General features: G+C 38.4%; 1 protein-coding gene across 4 annotated transcripts in view; it reads left to right on the plus strand.

Annotated features, from left to right (window-relative positions):
* STAG1 (STAG1 cohesin complex component) overlaps positions 1-18,945 on the plus strand; it is a 180,333-nt gene extending 161,388 nt beyond the window's left edge. For 3 of the 4 annotated variants that reach the window (XM_082767502.1, XM_082767501.1, XM_082767503.1), the window contains 7 exons: positions 2,521-2,649; positions 6,931-7,136; positions 10,414-10,585; positions 13,572-13,682; positions 14,625-14,739; positions 16,461-16,541; positions 16,635-18,945. In XM_082767502.1, coding sequence (XP_082623628.1) covers positions 2,521-2,649; positions 6,931-7,136; positions 10,414-10,585; positions 13,572-13,682; positions 14,625-14,739; positions 16,461-16,541; positions 16,635-16,658 — 838 coding nt within the window. In that variant the 3' untranslated portion in view covers positions 16,659-18,945. The remainder of the gene's footprint in view (positions 1-2,520; positions 2,650-6,930; positions 7,137-10,413; positions 10,586-13,571; positions 13,683-14,624; positions 14,740-16,460; positions 16,542-16,634) is intronic. The other variant, XM_082767504.1, reaches the window with a different exon arrangement.
* The last annotated feature ends 246 nt before the right edge of the window (positions 18,946-19,191 follow it).

The raw sequence follows: 19,191 nt of genomic DNA on the forward strand, positions 1-19,191 counted from the left end.
TGGAATAATGATTTATTTCTTCTAATTCAGGTAGAAAAATAATGGGGGGTAAATACATATCTGTCTATATAAGAAAGGAAGAAAAACTAGCTGCTGCCTGTTTATTTGTGTGATTGGAATGACCATGTTTATCTATCTCAGGTAAAACCTTAGGTATCATACACAGCTGTGAGGACTGTATCTAACAAGCGTAGATAGCTCTTTGTAACACAACATCGTGGATTCTGTATGCACATAGAGTTTTTATAAAAAGATACTCCAAAAATATTTTGTGCTCTAATTTTTTTAAGCAGATTGAGGCTTTTTATGTAACTAGTGCGTAGGAAAGCATAGAAAGGTGCTTCTAAATTTAAATTATGACATCCACATGCCATAAAAAAGTTAAAATATTAACATTGGCTGTCTCAGAGTGTTTAGACTAAGACTAGTAAAGCAATGATCAGGGCTTTGAATCTGAAAGGATGTGAATAATAGAATGAATATGGCCAGGAAAAAAACAAGAGTGATGCAGAAGTTTGGAGGAGATGAAGTAAAAATAAGTCCTATATGAAGATGGCTATCAGAAGAATTGTACCTGCTAGTTTACACTTCCCTCCTAAGTCTGGACAGAAACCCCAGATTCTCCTTCTTACCCACCTTAAGCTTTCAGCAGATATCTGGGGAACTCTTGGAGAGTTGTAATGTTTGTCCAAACAAAAGGTGACGTCTTAGCACTACTCGAGTCCAGATGGCACCAGTGTAGGTGGTGAGTGTGACCGTTCCAGTCACATTGCTAAATAGTGTGTCATACTCCAGATGGGAAAAGTGTGAAATATTTCAGACCAAAAAGTAATGTGAGTTCCTTCATATCTCAAGCTAAGCATGCTGTTGTTTTGTGTTGAAGACGGCATCTTTTTTATTCTGCCTTCAGATTGGTTAATTATGACAGTTATTTATCCTCATGATGTATATGTAAGGTGATACGTATTTTCTGTCACGCTTAGTCCTCACCATCATTTTTTGCTGCTTCCTTAAGCATCCAGGTCTGAGGCCATCTGCACCAATTTTTTTCTAAAGTAGTTCTCAGTGTGAGGAGGCAGCTTCTTCCCACACTGTCATCAGTCACTGGTCATGTCATCAGTACTAGCGAAGACTTCCAGTGAAAAAAACACATAGATCCTGAAAGAGTCTTCTGATAATCTGTCTTATCTCAGTACCCTCAGCCTTGCATGCCCCATAACTTCTCATGTACCGAGAACAACTGGCCCATGTTGTCAGTCCTTTCCCAGAATTCAGGGGGAATGTTGTAATACGCAGTGAACCTGGATCCCTCTGAGAAGAAGAAAGTTCCTTTAGCTGTAATAAATGGTTCAAAGTGACTGAAACTGAAAGTGAGTAATGAAAATAAAGGAAAACAGATGTAATCACCAGGCCGAGTCTTGTCCGCTTTGTCAAGTACATTTTTGAGCATCCTTTATGCTCTTCTCAAGGCTTTTTTCATAGCATAAATACCTTTGTTCTGACAAGAGAACCTTTCAGCAAGCAGACTGTGAGAGGGCATGTGAGCAGACTAGGATGGCACAACATCTACTTCTCTGCCATGGTCACTACAATACAATTGCCAGGAGAACCAGAGCTGCAGATGCTCCATGCATGTCCCTGAGAAAGGTCCCCATTCCTGGCATCTCAGCAGTGTTGCCATCCTGGCTGTTACACCTCAAGCTAGAGTGCTCACTGTTTGCGTAAAGGCATCTGACAGCCAGTCGTAGGCACAGGTCTTGTCACTATAGTTTCAAGATGTATGAATGTACTTGGGCATTTTTAGGCTCAAATATACCAGTACCAACAGTTTTTTCAAGATTTATAGTCATTCTGTGCTTGCCATCCACTCTCTCCTGCACTCTTTTCTGGAGTGCAGGACCTGAAAGGAAATCAATATGCTGCTAGACACTTAACTGTGAGAAGGAAAAGAAAGGTCCAGACATGCATTTGCCTTTATTGGGTAATGTGAAAATAAATTGTTTTATTTAATCTTAAATGATAAAGCAAAGATAAGGGACTTACACATGGATCAGTGTCCGGTAAGTAAATTCTCTTCTCTGACTCTTGACACATATGTTTCATCTTGTTATTTCTGATATCTTGTGCAAGCTTCTGCTTCGTGCAAAAACAAGAGCAAGCCAACTGGCCATTCCTGCTTAAGGCAGTGGCTTTCAGCACCTGCCAAGTTTCTTACATTGTGATAAGTTCTTTTTAACCAGGCAACTGGCAATATCTTGTCTTTGAGTTTGAGTCCTCATAAATTCAGAGGGAGCATTTGATTCCCCTTAAATCCAAAAGCTGCTGTTTGCTAGCAATGAAAAAAAACAACAACAACAAAAAAAAAAAAAAAAACAAAACAAAACAAAACAAAAAAAAAAAACACACAGAAAAAGTTAGGATTATCACAGTTTGGATTTGGGGCAGCATTTGGAGGTGATGGGATGACTTTTTTTTATGTTCTAACAAACATCTAAAAATTTTGAAACTTCTTTACTGCAGAGATGGAATAGAGTTTGCCTTCAAATATCAGAATCAAAAAGGACAAGACTATCCACCTCCTAACCTTGCATTCCTTGAAGTGCTTAGTGAATTTTCTTCTAAACTCCTGCGACAGGACAAAAAGACTGTGTAAGTAATAGTCTTGCTTTCTTCTGTGGGTTTTGCTGAGTTGTGTTAATCAGTGTAGTGTGTGTTTAAACTCTCTGCTTTGACATTTTCATTATCTACTGGGGGTTACAGGAAGTCCCAGTGAGACTTTTCACATACTTATTCATCGATTTGTATTTTAAAGTAATAAAAATAAATGAGAAAAGGAGAATCAAATCCATTGATTGTTAGGTGAGCTTTAGAACTTACAAAACAATGTTCCTTAAAATTTCCCATGGGGCACAGAAAATACAAAAGAATAATTTTTCAGGCTAGCAGAAAAAGGAATGAACTGTTAGTAACACAGAAAATTTACAGGCCTGTAAACATTGCAGTAACATCTCTTTCTGTTAGATATTTATATAAAATATAAGCATTTATTTTTGTTTAGATTTAATATATTGAGTTAAAGTGGGCAATAAAGCATCATCAAGGTTTCTGTTACTGGCACAACAGCATAGAAAGACAGGGTGAGAAACAGCACTGTTGTTAGTTGGGACAGAGGAAGGTGACAGAGATCTCAGGGGCTAAAACAAGCAGCCTGAATTTGGTATGTCAGGCAATGACTGCAGATGAAATACCTGAAAATGAAATAAATCAGGTATTATTGATAAGAACTGAATAAGCAGAAGGAAATACTGAGCAACATTTGAAACAGCGTCCAAGGGTAGCTTTGGATATTAAAAGAATTGGTGAAGAGAAAACTGCATTAGTGAAGGCAAGTTCAGAGTAAAAATGTGTTGTCAGCATCACTGCAGAGATTACAGTCTATGTTCCTAATATGTTCTGTAACAAATAGCTGGGATTTGGCCACAGCATAAAGGTAGTAAGGGAAAAAGGAAAAGTGCAGTCAAACATCATCCTAGCACTATGTGCCCAGTGCAGAACCAAGTTCTTTGAAGAGTTTTATAACCATTTAAAAATATAATTGCCAGATCTTCTCATTTATGGTTGTAACTATCTTTCCACTTGGTTTTCTGACCAAATAGAACTAGCTGAACTGGCTCTTCCTGTCAAGTGTTTCAGTAGTTTTTCAGTCAAGATATTTGTTTTAAAGGACCTTTCTATTGGGGTTAATAATTATGAATTTTATAGCTCTGGGCTTGTTCTGTGTTACAAAAAAATGCATGCATCTTGGTTAACTTTGTGTAAATTTTAATGTATAAACAGTTGAACCAATTTATTTAATTGTATAAGTAATTTGTCAAATCAGCAAACACAGTACAAGAAGTGGTTGAACCAGCTTGAGAATGAGATGATCTAGTTGAGCTAGCTTGGCACTTGGTTTTTCAGTCTGCCCTTCATTGTGTATAGCCTTGAGTTTTGTCACCCTCTATTTTCTTCTTCAGGACAGGACTTATCAGTACAAGGATTTTACAGCTTCCTTTCTAGCCAAAGCATGGGTTCTCCTGCATCTGTTAGTTTAAGTGTCTTTAGCCTGATTCCAGTTGTATTTATTGAAGCTTACTCTTCCTGCACAGTTGTCATCCCTTCCACAAGATTCTCTGGTGTCTAAAGTCTGAATTCGTATTGCATGTACACAGTGTGCATGACAGCTTTATTAACCTGATCCTTTATATGAAATTCAGTGTTTCAAGGAGTCTCATTCCTTAGCATTCCACATCACCATTTATTTTTTTTCTTATGTTTTTGTCAGGACTGCAAAGATTGCTGTGGTGGAAACCATTTCTCCTGATTTTATCTGACTTTCTTGTAGTCATCTGTATCTGAGCTATTTATTTTAGCTGCATTTTGAAGATTAATGGAAAAAAAGAAAAACAAGCAAACAAACAAACAAACAAAAAACAGGGCATGATTTCTTAGATCTGTTCTAAATTACTGTTTTAAGATGAGTTCAGACATGCCCTAGATTCCATTGGCTGTTGTGGCTGAGTAGAGTCAAGATTACTTGCTTACGGGCAAAGATGGTTTTCTGGGGATCTCTGCGTTCCTTCCCTTGAGAGATCTGTCATGTTCGCACCCATCAGGCAGTGGGTGCGTTGCCCATAGTGCTTCGCTGACAGTTCATTCCCAGCTATGCTCTGGACAGTTGATTTGCCCTTCTCTGTAGAATGACTCCTCCAATCCAGAGGGACCTCGCCCCCTCCCTGCAAAGGGGTAGCCTACGACCAGGAAGGTACATGACCACCATCTGGTGGAGAAGTCCTGTGTACAGGATCATTTACCTCCCTCCCTGGCTTGATCTCCTTCTGCCAAGTGACTGTAGTTAAGCTCAGCAATGGGCTGTTAGTCTGGAGGGAAGAGTGCTCTAGAATAACCCTGCAAGTCTCACCAGTGTATCTCCTGTCTTCCAGAAGCCCTCCAGCTTGCCTCCCCTACTTAAAATTATCTACTCAATATGTCTGCATGTGCCATCTGCCCTTGGTGCAAAATACCATTCCTGTCACAGTTCAGCAAACACTGCTCTCTAGCTAGGCTTCTACTTCCTGGTTTATTGCTTTATTGTTACTGTTATTTGGGGGGAGAAATGGGAGATTTTTTCAGTTTGGGGGTGAGGCAGTAACACTGGTTTAATTTAGTTTTGCTGTCTGATTTATTGATTTGACTAATTCTTTTATATGTAAGCCCCAGAATTAGTGATAGCCGTTTATAGATTTATTCAAATCTATGGATATATCATAAACTATGCATTTCAAGGGCCAGGCTCTTACAGTTAGCAGGAAAATACTAACACAGTTACAAACGTGCAGGGCAGATAAAGGCAAGGAAATCCACAGGAATTCATCTAAGACGGTACAGAGGTGAAATGCCTATGGAGATATTTCTCTCCAATAGACAACTTAGACTAGACAACTGACTGCTGGAGCACCAGCACATGTTCTTACCACCACAAGTTTGGAGTTCCTAACCTGGCTGAAGCTGGTAAGAACTGCCAATATGAAGCTGCTCTAAAATGGTGAGCAAAAGTTGTCTCAGGTTTGGCATCAAATAAGTAGAGAATGACCAAGTGGTACATTTTGTCTTTCTTTACAGTTTGGGCATAACCTGTGCACTCAGGTTTTGTGAATATAAATTGGTTGCAGGAAAACTTCTTACATTTCAAGGCAGTTCTGCAGATAAGTTCTGTGAAATCAGGAGGCACTCGCATGTTGTGCTGTTCAGTACTGTGAGAGAGAGCAAATAAATCAAGAATTTCCTATTCATTCCAAGGTTTGGATATTACTGGCTGTATACATGGAAAGGGGAAGCAGTCACAGTACTGAATAAAAGAAACAGAAAAATGTCAGTTTCTTGAGTAAAGTGATCCTATTCACCAAATAGAAACAAAATCCCATTAAAAAAAGTTTGATGTGTTTGTTACCCAGGCATATATAGTGTGGCTCCTTCTCCTATTCTTTCATCTAGACTGCGCAAGAAGTTTGAGCCTGTCATGAGCTTAACCGAGCAAAAGGGAGATGAAGAATTTGTTTCCTTACTGAATTTGTGGGTTTGATTCTCAAGTGATGATAACCTGGCAGCGTGGTGTTGAATGAGATTGTAATCAAGGTGCACGTTGTCATATATTTGTTGAAAGACAGAAGTAATGTTGAAGTATCCTGAGTTCGGTTGCCTAACTTCTGAATGCTTGGTTCTGTAGCTTGAAACTCATTAGAATCATTTTATATGGATTTGCTTACTCATTTTATGGACAATCTTAACTAAACAATCGTTGGAAAAAGAAAGCAATTCAAATGCCCTCCAGGCCATATACAAGAAGAAAGTTGTTTGGTTCTGATAAATTAATACATGTTTTGGACTTCTCCATAGCAATGGAACAGATCTTCAATATTTTAAATGAAAAATAACTGCTTGCATTTAAGGAAACCTTTCTTTTCCTGTTACAAGATGCAAAAGAATCTAAGAGTCTTCACAATAGTGGTTCTAATTCAGTCTGTCTGTTGACACAGTAGCAATATATAGAAGTGGCTTCCTTGCTATGCAAAACAGAAAAGGAATTCAAGTAAAGCGTGCTGTGAATGATTGCAGACAAATGTGGGAGGAAGATGTCAGGGAGAGAACGTTTTGTATTGTTTATCTGAGTAACCTGCACGCAATTAACCGTGTTACTTTGTTTTGAGGGAATTATGTGAATTCTTAATCAGTTAAAGATACAGTGCCTTATCAGCGTATGTTATTAAATTAAACTAAGGAAACACCATGTGGGATTACTGTTAAGCTGTCAACAATATGAAGAGGCCTTGCAGATTAATTACAGGGAAAGCAACATGCTGAGCCTCTGCACTCATTGTCTTCTATTTTCAGTCACTCCTACTTAGAGAAGTTTCTGACAGAACAGATGATGGAAAGAAGAGAAGATGTATGGCTTCCACTAATTTCCTATAGAAACTCACTAGTTACGGGTGGCGAAGACGACAGAATGTCTGTTAACAGCGGAAGCAGCAGCAGCAAAGCCTCTTCAGTGAGAAATAAGAAAGGGCGACCGCCGCTACACAAAAAGAGAGTAGAAGGTTTGTATGGTTTATGTTGCCTACTTGAGGAATTTCTCATTTTGTACATACATTACAGCTTTCCTTATACTTTGTACGTAGAAATAACAAGACGCTTGTTCTGCAAGCTTAAACACTTCCTTATGAGAAATGTCATCACAAGTCCTTATTGCTGCTTGTCCACACTAAGATTTGCTGATTGAGAACTACTGAAAGCTTTTATTGAAGTTGGAAACAGGAGGTGATTGTAGAGCTACCTGTTCTACACCTTTCTCAGTCACCGATTCTTGTTTTTTCTACCTGTGTTTCAGCCTGGAGAAGTTGTTAATAAGGTGTTAGAGCAAACCCAAGGCAGAAATTCAGATACAGATCACTATTTTTGTAGGACCATTGAAGTATGCTAAAAAGATGCGTGTTTTTGTTCAAAATGGTATCAATACCCGGTGTATTTATTCTTTCTGTGATTTGAGGAGCATTAATCAGGAATTTGGCCATGATATCCAATTTTTTTTACAAGATTGCATCTGTTCCTGGTTAATCTGCATGAAATCACAGGATGTCATGCACATTTATGTGAATATATGTTTACTGTTTCAGTACAGTAAGGTATAAGTGGGATCTGTAAACTTCAGAGATTTTTCCAAGGTTGGAATCTACTGTAGTAACCTCTCAGTGAAGAATCTAAAGCCAATTCTCCTGAGTATACAGCCATTTACCAAAATACCTGACTTCAAAAGTTGGTCTGTATGCACTCCTACTGTCAGGTCCATTCTCTCCCCTGCAGCTTGTGCTGAGCAGTACATGAGATACGTCTTTCAGTTTCTAACAGCCAACCTAGAGTCTAGGTAAATAAAGCACTGCTTGCTTCAGACATTATTTTGCTTCCTTCAGGTTGCTTTGTTTTTCACAGAATTCAGCTGCTCACGATTTTTTCTTTCTTCATGTTATTATTTTCATTATTCTACCAATATCCTTATTTTTCTTGGAAAGTGTAGTAATATCCTTGCTTCCCTATAAGGCGAGTCGTAGGCTTAGGCTTTATGACATTGTTTGATCCACCTCTTTTCATTTCCTCTTCTTTCAGTGATTAATAGAAAAGTTTATTTGCAACACTTTCCTTTTGACTATCACCTTTCCTCATAACAGCTGTGGTCCTGAATTTTTCACCAACATCACTAACTTAAAATAATGGAGGCCCAAATCCATGGTTATTCAGCTGTTTGTTCGGTTCCTGAAAAATCTGAATGTACAGCAGTTTCCAATGAGCTGCGGTACAGACTATGCCAAGACTTTTTGTGGGTCTGACATCTACAGAGTATATGAGGGTCTGCTTACATCTTATCAGCACTGTGTCATCAGAAGACACCAAGGATTTATCTTACCTTAGGCAGCGTTCCAGTGTCACTGTTCACTACAGTAACCTGAAATTCCCCCATTAGTAATTGGTGGCCAGAGAGAGGACAGATAAACACTGCCTCTCCTGGAGTGCTCATGTGGGTGGGATATGTGCATGTCCTTTGAGCACTGTAAATACAGCTCTCGGTTACAGTGTGACATCTAAGAATAACACGTTTTAAAGACTACCACTTAGGAAGTGACTCCCTTCTCCATTCTTCTATGTGAAACCTAACAGACCTTAAATTCACAGATCACTATGCAGACCTTTATTACTCATAAAAGCTTTTCTGTACAACCTCAGCATATAGGATCAGGGAGGATGCAAGGGGTTTATTTTGTGTGTACAAATAATGAGCTCATGAAATAATCAGAGATGTAATCCTCTTCACAGAAAATAGCTACTTACTGTTTTCTGGTCTGTAGAACTTGAGCTGTGAAGAATTAGTCTTATGAACAGTTGGATGCCTACAAATTACCTGATGGTCTGTACACAGCATGTACAGGGGTCTTTGTTTTATTTTATCTTTACATATTTTTATAACCCTTCCAAAAGTCCTACCATTAATTTCCATTTGTCATTAAAATCACAAATGCGGACCTCTCTTTGAATCCTACTAAGACTAAAAAGAAAAAAAAAATCCACTCTAAAGGAACTAAAGCAAAGACTTGGTCACTGCAGAAACTATCATAGTATCGAAGAACCAGAGCTAGAACCCCATGGTTCCTTTCACCTAAATCCAGTGTCTGTTGGGTTCAGCAGACTGTCCAAGTTGGAGAACATTCCCTGTTGTTACTGAAAGTCAATCTGCTCCCTGTATTAGACAGTTCTTACATTTCTTTACAATGCCTTAAGAAAGTGAAACATGAATAGGATTTAAAAAGAAATAGCATTATAAAAGGTAAATTCAAGGACAAATAGGCAACTTTTAGACAACTTTTAAGCCTAAAGGGTAGTAAAAGGCATAGAAAAAAATGAAAAGATACATTGAGATCCCCACCTGCCATCTCACTATATATTTCTTCCTGTTAGTAAATCTGTGATCTTGTCTTCTCCTGTCCTGTAATCTTGTCTTTCACTTGCTCCAGCAACTTCTGCATGTCTCTTGCCTACACGCTTGTCTGCTCTCTCACATGCTCCTCTCCTTCTCAAGCCCTCCACTCTCCCCTCTGGTTTGCTCCCTTCTCAATATGAGCACAGCATCCCATTTACACCTTCAGTCAGCTTTCCATCTCCATTTCTCCCTTCTGCTCTAAACTCTAAATATACTATCTGAAATCATAGTTCAGAGTTCACACCAGCCAGACCACTCCTTATTTAAAATGTCCCCTCTGTACTTCACTGAAATGGTTCTTACTGAAGCTTCTAACAGTGTATTCTGACCAGATTTGGGGTTTTATCCTCCCTCATTTTGGTGTTTCACTATGTCATTTGCTTTATGCATACGAGATTCATGGTCTTATATTTAAGTTACCAGCTAAATACTTAGAAATTATCTGCTAAATGTGTGCAAGGCACCTGACCGTTTAGGCAGTGCTGGAATGCAATATTTGTTTGCAATGTTTTTTGTTTTGTTTTGTTAAATATTTCTACTTTTAATAATACTGCTGAGAATAACTAGTAGTAATCCTTCCTTAAAATAACACAAAATTTATCATTTTGAGTATTTACCCAGTTGATCTCTTAAAGGCACACTATTTCAATAGATACTAAACTATTAAAAACATAAATTTGCAGAAGGTGTTGCCACTAAAATGAACTGTATTGAAGTGTGTCAGTAGATGGAAGGCTTTAATTACTAACTTAAGGTTCAGTGAGTTTGCTGGAGGGATGCTAAAGGCAGTAATACTGCGCTGCTTATTATTACAAATGAATCAGTAATTTTAAATGTTTCTTTCCTAGATGAGAGTCTAGAAGGCTCATGGCTGAACAGGAATGAAAACATACATACTCCAGGGACACTGCAAGCACCACAGCTCACCTCAACTGTCTTGAGAGAGAACACTAGACAAATGGGAGAGCAGATCCAGGAGCACGAGTCAGAGCAGGGATCTGAACAAGATTTTTTACACAAGTAAGTGTTGGAACATCCCTACTAAATACAGTGACAGCCAGGCAAAGGCCTGTTACTTATACAGATAATCTGTGGTTCCATAGACACAGTGTTTATCTGAAAAAACAACTGGAAAGGTCTTGGCTATAGCTCAACAATACTTTTATTATTTTAAACTCTCAGGAAAAATATGTTGTAATGAAATCAGGGTAGAAATTCTTTGTTAAAACTATCTCAGACCATAACCATGTGATTATGGTTAAATCTTTGTAGTGTTTGTGGCCCCAGGCTGGATTGAACCGTTTCTCTAAAGACCTGTTAGATTTTCCTTTCTTTCCTTCTGCCCTTGTACAGTTAAGGTTCTCCAGACATCTTAACTGATTTCTTGTAAATTAACCCTTCAGTCCAACTCTAGCTACTGAATTAGTAATTTCCACTTCTGGGCAATTTTGCAGGCAGTTTTATTTGGCCCTAAATCATGTACACATTTTTGTCAGTCAACTCCATTTAAATCCATTTAGAGGGGAAAAAATGGTGGTGGTTATCTGTCAGTAGTTTATTTAAGAACAAAGATTTCAGAGACTGCTATTATTTGCTAATTCTACTAATTTGAAGATAAAGTAGTAACTGGTTTGGATACTATTTTTGTAACTTTTATAGCTAACTTTACTGATCTGGTTTATCTGTATAAAAGAGCAGTATTATGCTGGCCAGATGAGTCAGGTTTCTGCCAATGTAGTGTAGTAAACCTGGCCATGGTTTTCCTCTTACTTCTGTCCATCATGTTTTTCTTGATATGTATTCACCAGCTTCCCAGTTCTTCCCAAATGTGCAGTCACCCTGCTGTATCCTAAATTCTACTGCTTCATCCTACATTCTCTAATCATAGAATTTTTTACATTGAAATAATTATTACCAATGGTCATTATGCCTTGGGACGTTAAATATCCTCCAGTCTCCAATGTCAGTGGTGTGCATACAAGCTATTAAAGCTTGTGGCCATAGGTGCTCGTAAAATCTGAGCAACATAAAAGAAATGTCCTCTTGAAGGCGCAGCCTGGTCTCCCTTGGCTGTGTGTGCAACGTGCGCAGGCAGCAGCGGAACAGATGAAGCCCTGATATGATCCGTGAGTCAGTGCTCAGCACAAGAGATAGTTACAGCTCAGCTGGCTACAAATAACTCTTTATTTTTGGAGCACTTATTTGTTGCTTCCATAAATGGGTTGAGCCACCTTTCTTTCCCCATACTAAGCATGTGACCACCACAAGACAGAGTGAGGTAGGGTGGGAGGATTTCTGGGCTGCTTCACGCTGCAGCAGGGACTCGCATGGTCCTGAGTGAAGGACATGGGCTCAAGTTTTCCCAGCTGGTGCTCCCTGGAAGGAACGAGGGTTGGCACATAAAGGTATGAGCGCAAGGCAAGTGGGGGCATGGATTTTATTTTCTCACCTCTACTGTTCAGTCTGGCAGAAAACTCCAGCTGGCCACAAAGAAAGCACAGCTGAGGAAGAACCCCTGTTAAGTCAGACCCCCATAGTATCTTTTCACCTTACTCCCATGGCACGTGTGATCTGAGTTCATGTCTCTTGCTTGCCTTCCTGCAGCCAAGGATTTGCCTCCCCAGATGTTGCTGTAACTTCTAGGTTAGAAGGAAGACTTTGTGGTTCTCAGTTTCTCCTTTTTTTCTAATCTGCAGTAAAAACAAAAAATAATTGATGAAGTGAGAGCCTTTTTCCTGACCCTCTCTGATCTAACCTTGGTGTGCTGCACACTAAGCTAAGTCTCTCTCTGTGAATATTTAATCATTTAGGGAAAGTGGGACAGCTTCCACTCACTCACCATGTTTCACCCTCCTGAGCCTGATGAGCAGGACCCGCCGTAAGATGTGGGAGAACCTTATTTCTGGGGGGGAGTTGAGCCACGCTTTTCACCTGGGGCTCGAACCCCTGTTTCTCCTATCTCAGATGAATGCTGCAAGCAGAGTACTATTGAGCATCACTCTCCTCTGTTTTTTTTCAAAGAGCTGGATTCCACATGCAAGTTGACAATGTGAACTAAAGGAGAGGGGAGGAAGTGTTTCCTTTCAGCCTGCCTTCAGTTTGTCTTCCCCACACATGCTATAGGTCACCTTAGCTTCCCATTTAACATGCTCTCACATGAGGCCCAAGATACATTACAGCTGGATCATGATGACCCTTGTGAACTGAGCCCAAGGATCCTGTGCGTTCTGTAGGAAAAAATCACTTAAAATTAGTTATGCTTACCTGCTGCACATAGGCATCTAATGCTGCTTTTAAAATGATGGTTGAACTTAATGTCATGGTTACGGTCTTTTCCAGCCTAAATGATTTTATGATTCTATGAAAAATGAGGGTCAAAAATATGCTTACTGCAGTCTGAGATTACGTCATTAAAAACTGGTGTTGCTCTTGAAGAGCTGCACTTCTTTTCCTACTGTCTCTTTGCGCTGCAACACACAAAACATACCAAATATATTGCTGTCTACCGCTGGATTGAGTTGGTGTTAAGTACAGCCTTTCAGCATTTACATGTGGGTAAGTTACTAGATGCTGAAGTTGATGGGGGCTAAATACTTAAAAGCAATTTGTTTTTCACTTTGTGTGACATTTTTGTCTTAAAATGTGTGTCAGTTATTAATTTGGATCTATTCTGACTCATATTTTGCCTGATCTGAGGCAGTGAAGTAGGATTTAATGAATTTTAGAACGACTCCCATTTCAGGTGCATGCCACATTAATAAATGAGTAATGTTAGCGTTTTATGTAGCTGTTTTTATTACAACAATTAATGGATTTTTTTGTGCACATGCAGTGGGAGGAGACAAATTGCAGAAGGGAATCCAGAAGACTTGTACAATGATGGATGTGATTTAAATATCTTAATCTGAAACATACCCAGACACAAAACTTGAGGAGATATTGTCTAAACATAGCCAACTCAAAATTGTTAGTGTTCTCAGTCATAATGCTGCTTTATGTTTGTTAGTCCCCAGATGCAGATATCTTGGTTGGGCCAACAGAAGCTAGAAGATTTAAATCGAAAGGACAGGACAGGAATGAACTACATGAAAGGGAGAACTGGTGTAAGGCATGCAGTGTAAGTGTGTTCAGAGCATCCTCATCTCCAGATCAGATTCATTTTAGGTGCCGAAGTTGCATTTAAATGTTACCTTTTCTGGGTTGTTGCTAGTAATTTCTGTGACATTTAACTCTTCTTAATAAAGGCAGAGTAACAGCTTTGTCATGTTGGGATGGGTACAGGGCCATATGGCCCCTCTAGCCCTGTGTCCTTCCTCTAACCATGGCTGTGAGCAGGTGCCTGGTGAACAGGGCAAATGTGCGGAACAATCTTCCATAATTCTCTGCCAGCCTTCAACTATTGTGAGGCAGTTTCCATGAAATGCTGTTATGTCTATTAAGTAATTTGCAGTGAATTTTTCTTCTAAGTTGTTGTCCAGTCTTCCTGTGAACCTGTTTAAGCTTCTTTTATCTACATCATCTTTTACCAAGGCGTCCCACTGGGATACACATGGGCGAATGCTGAAGCGTTCTGTTGTGCAAAGTGCTCCGTGCTCTGGTGCTGATCTAACCAAGTCTTCCAGCATGTCAGTGCTCTTCAGGACGGGGGACAGAGTCTCTTGCAAGATCAAGTCCTTACGGCATTAAAAACTGGTTTGGGATTCCATGGTGGATTCCCAGGCATTTACCAATGATCTTGACAAACAGCGTTAACTCCTTTTTGTAAAAGGGCAAGCAAACACAGTGAGGTTATTACCTTTTTCTTGTTAAGGACAGTTTTAATTACTGTTTATAATGATACTACACTAGACTTCTTGCTTTTGCCTCTGCAAGTGCTAGGTTTGTCTTTACATAAGATTTTCTTCAAGCTAATATTAAGAAAATATGCTGGCTTGATTCTTAACATTTGATTTTATGTGAAGATATTAAGGGATAGGATTTGAGCATTGTTCTTAATGAGAAAGTTCATGGTTGGGAAATTCAAATGCTTGAAAATTATTTCTTTCTCTTTATTAAACAGACGAGGTCTAATGGAAGATGACGCTGAGCCCATCTTTGAAGATGTAATGATGTCTTCACGAGGTCAGCTAGAGGATATGAATGAGGAATTTGAGGACACAATGGTCATTGATCTGGTCAGTAAATCTTATTAATAGCAAGTTTAAGATGGTTGAAAGATAATTTAAAAGGCATTTTTAGGTGTAAACAAAAATGTCCAAAATTTGAGCCTAATTTCTTGTTATCTGAGCATTAAAAAGTGGAAATTATCTGAATATTCCATGGAACCCAAAACTGCAGATTCAGGCCCAACTGATGTTTTTTCATAGAAATACAAGAAGTACTGCTTAGCACTCTTCATGATGTTCTAGATTCAGGCTGTAGCAAGTGCCTGAAGCACTCGTTCACCTTTAACTTGTCACCCTATGAGAATTTGGTTGTGAATTATAGCGTATCGGTTGTATCAGTGCAGATCACACCTCTCAGGTGAGTGCTAAAGGAAGAGCTGAGCTGACTTGCTCTGCAGTCAGCCAAGTGCTAGATCCACTAAAGGGCAGAGGGAGTGCTGGTGGGGAAAAGAGGTGAGACCAGCACACCCCGTCTGATTGAACATCACACAAAGCTGCCTGCTCAGCATCACAGAGTGCAAAAGGATGGTCCAAAATCCAGTAACAACTTTTGACTCAGGCTGTTGCTTGACATCATGAAGAGTTTAGAAATTTATAATCCAAAGTTATCCTGGGTGGTGTTTCGTTCCCTGTGCCATTGTCACAGGCATCACTAACTCTCTTGCTGACAGGTCTTTATGAAACTTCACTGTGATCACAGCGTTGTTTCTGTTCTTTAGTTCGTTTGTTTTCTGGGAGGTAGGGTGGATAGGGGATCCTTAATCATGCTGTCATCCAGTTTACAGCCACACAGAGTTGTGCTGGCACAGCAGAAGGGAGAAAGCTGTAGCGGATAGGCACTGAGAGAGTACCTTACACTACTGGTATTGCTCCTAACTAGGTGGCATCATGAGATTGCAACTTCGGCTCTTTTTGTGATAATGTGACTGACTAAAGGCAGGATTGTGTTTACAAAGACCATAACCTTACTATAGCCTCTGTCTACTGAATGAATTCTTTTCTTGTAAAATGGGAAGGAGGATCAGTTTGCATTATACACTTCACTAGTTTTTATGCTTTCATATTTCTCCTTTAATATCCAAATTATAAGGCGTAGGTTATTTTAGGACTAGGCTATAATATCTTGGAAAGAAAATGTAGGCAATAATTCAGTTGCTGAGATTATTACTAGCATTCAAATGATTATCAAGTAAGTTAAGTCTTTCTTTAAGTGGCAATCCATGGAAAGGAAATGAAGGAATTGTTCAAGCCAGTGCAGGTCACATTTATTCTTAACATTTCTATGGCAGGACAACACAGGTCAGTCCTCAGAAGTATTCTAACATCATAAGGACTGTTTAAAAAAATCCACTTTCTGACCATGTCAGAGCTGGGATTTCATCATAAATGTAAAAGCATAAAGCAGACAGTTTCTATGCAGTCTGGCACACAGTCTTAATACAAGAACACCGTTAAGTCAGCAAGGGCCATATGCAAGTCCTTAGCCATGAGGATGGTCTTAAACCTACTTTAGTATCCATCAGTTTTTATCCCATTCCTTAAATAAAATGTGAATTTAAGAAGTACTCTCATGTGTCAGAGCCTATATTTGTATCTGAGCTTTTATGGAAATCCATGCATAGCTATTTTTTAAAGGAGCAGGTAAAGACATTAGTGCCTGTTAGCCACAGGAGTCCTTTATAGCCAGTTAACTGATCTCATGTACTAAAATGTCTGACTCACCTCTTTAGCCACCTTCAAGAAACCGACGAGAACGGGCTGAACTGAGGCCAGACTTCTTTGACTCCGCAGCTATCATTGAGGATGATTCAGTAAGACTTTCCTAGTACTTGCTGTTTATCTGAGGTTCTTTTATGATTACTGCTGCACTTAATTAATTACTGTCTTTTAAATCATTTTTCTAGGGATTTGGAATGCCTATGTTCTGAAGTCTGCTGAAGACATTTTACAAATTTGGAACTCTATTGTTTAGAGCTAGAGGCCTATATACTGTGATAGCTTGTATGAAAACCACATTTTTGATGTGATACGGTTTGATTTTTAACCAAATGATTAAGGTCAATCCCTTTTTGTAGTGACAGAAAGAAGAGGAACTTCTTAATGACACAAAGGAATGTTGGCCAATCCAGTCACCTCAGAAAGGCTGACCTAAAAAATCATTTGTATCCCTGTTCTTGACTGTCCTAATACAGATTTTTTTTTTTCTGGATGAGGAGGAAGTTTTAAATTGTTAAGACAGCTGTCAAAATAAACACTGTTCTACATATGTTTTCTGAAAACAACATTGAGTGAAAACAGAACTTTTTACCTTTATTTTTCTGCTGTACAATTTAAAACAGTTTTAACATTTGCCTTTTTATGTTTTAAAAGCTAGCCATTTTTATTAAACCTATGCCTATCAGCCATTGACTAGCAATGATGCTATAAGCAGGTCATTCTGGCTACAGAAAAGTGTTTTTGAACACACTGGATTTGATTAACATTATGGTACGCTTATGTCCTCTCATAGGCATTGAGAAGAACACTCTTATAGAAGAGGTTAGAATTCTAATGACGTGCATCTCTGCCAAAAAATTTCAGATTCTGATATGATAAACCCAGATTTTATACTCTTGAGAAGATTTATTTTTATTTATAATGGGACATAAAGTAAGAGATGTCCATGAAGCCACTTTTCCAACAGATGCTGTGTAACATTCATTTTATATAGCACATGGGGACACAAAAACAGTAAATTTTCTATTGGTACTTGCTCTGTGCATTTTTAGCAACTTATACCAGCAAATAAAGTATTCTCAGTAAAACACACAAATGGTTCTCAAGTAATCACTTTGCTGTTTTTACTACCTACTTCAAGCCCTGCCAGTCCAAGGTACATAAACAGCAACTTTCCTATTTAAAAAACAAAACAAAGCAAAACAATAATTCAAGGGTGGGGAAAAGGAATCACTTTAGCATACTAAAAGCAATTTTAACTGTACCATAAAAAAGTCTACTTTCCATGCCGTAAATACCCTTTTGCGCTATTTTTGTAAATTAATTTTGCCAGTTAGAAGTACTGTATGTGCTGCATAGAAATTTGTGCTTAGATGGTGAAGTTCTTAAGCTTACAATGGAATACAGCTACATTTTCAGTGTTAACTGTGCATATTAAGAGTAATTATTTGAAAAAAATACGATTTTTCAAAAAAGTAAAAAAGTCAAAAAAAAAAAAACACAAAAACCCAAAACATTCTCAGCTAATTCATTGTAATAAGAGATTTTTCAATGTCTTCAATAATTTGGAATTTCATTATGCTTCGATTTTATGACTCTGCCTAGTAGCTGCTACTTAGTTAAAACTGGCCTGATATCAGAGGTGCTGGCCATCCACAACTTGCACTGACTCTAGTATCTCTAAGAATCAGCCCCAAAATGTTAATCTTCCTTTCTGCATTCTAATGTTAGCATTTGAGATACAAAGCAGATTGACCCACTTGGAGCACAGCAGTTTTAGAGGTGCTTATTTTTTTTTTATTTTTTTTTTTAGCAACAGCAAAATAATCATGGAGCTTTTTTTATTTTACAAGCTTATTTAAAAACAAAACAACGTTAATACCCAGTGCTTACTTGCTGGGAGGGAAAAGAATCTAAAAACAAACCAGCATTTCACAAAGCTGAGGTTTGTTTTTTTTGTACAACATGTGCAGTTCTCAGACAGAAAAAAAATGTTGCCAAAAATGTTTGACTAGGTAATTCAGCCATTCCTCTGAAATCGGTTGGGTAATGTATAAAACATGAGAAGTGGCTCAAACTTAATAAAATAACATTACCTCCCTTTCTCTTCTGTCCATCCCAAAGGTAATAGGGGTGGGTAGGAATGGCTGCATTAAATTGTCATCACGATAACTCTGTGAGCATAGTAGCATAATAAATGCTGCCCGGTTTGAGTCATAGTCTCAGACGAACCTTGTGCTTCACAGTCCTCTGTGTGGAAAACTGATTCCTAATTTAACATTGTAGAATACTGTATAACAAACATTTATTATCACGGTACCTGCAATGGGTTTCCAGTTCAGTTTGCAGTCAATAGGTTTTTGTATTATGAGTGTCTCCTTGATTGGTTTTGCTAGTAATTCTGTAAATTGTACATTTACAATATGAGGTTTTTTTTTTTCCTTTTGTACAATTTAAAACTGATGCTTCACCTTTCATTTAATAAACTATTCAAAATCATGAGTATGATGAGCACCCTGTTCACTACAACTTTTTAAATACTGCTTTGGGCCTTCACATCCTGTCATCCCAGGTATTAGTATTATTATTAATATATTATTATAATATATTATTAGTAACTAGATGAAATACTGGAAGATAGTTCTCATGTAATATAGGCTTCACAACCAAATTTCTTACACCTACCTTAGCTGATCAGCCTAAAAGAAAAGGAAAACCCTGTCTGTTCTTTTTAAGTTTTTCTCT

Source organism: Aythya marila, assembly GCF_965140915.1.
Source record: "Aythya marila genome assembly, chromosome: 9".
NCBI classification, from domain to species: Eukaryota; Metazoa; Chordata; class Aves; order Anseriformes; family Anatidae; genus Aythya; species Aythya marila.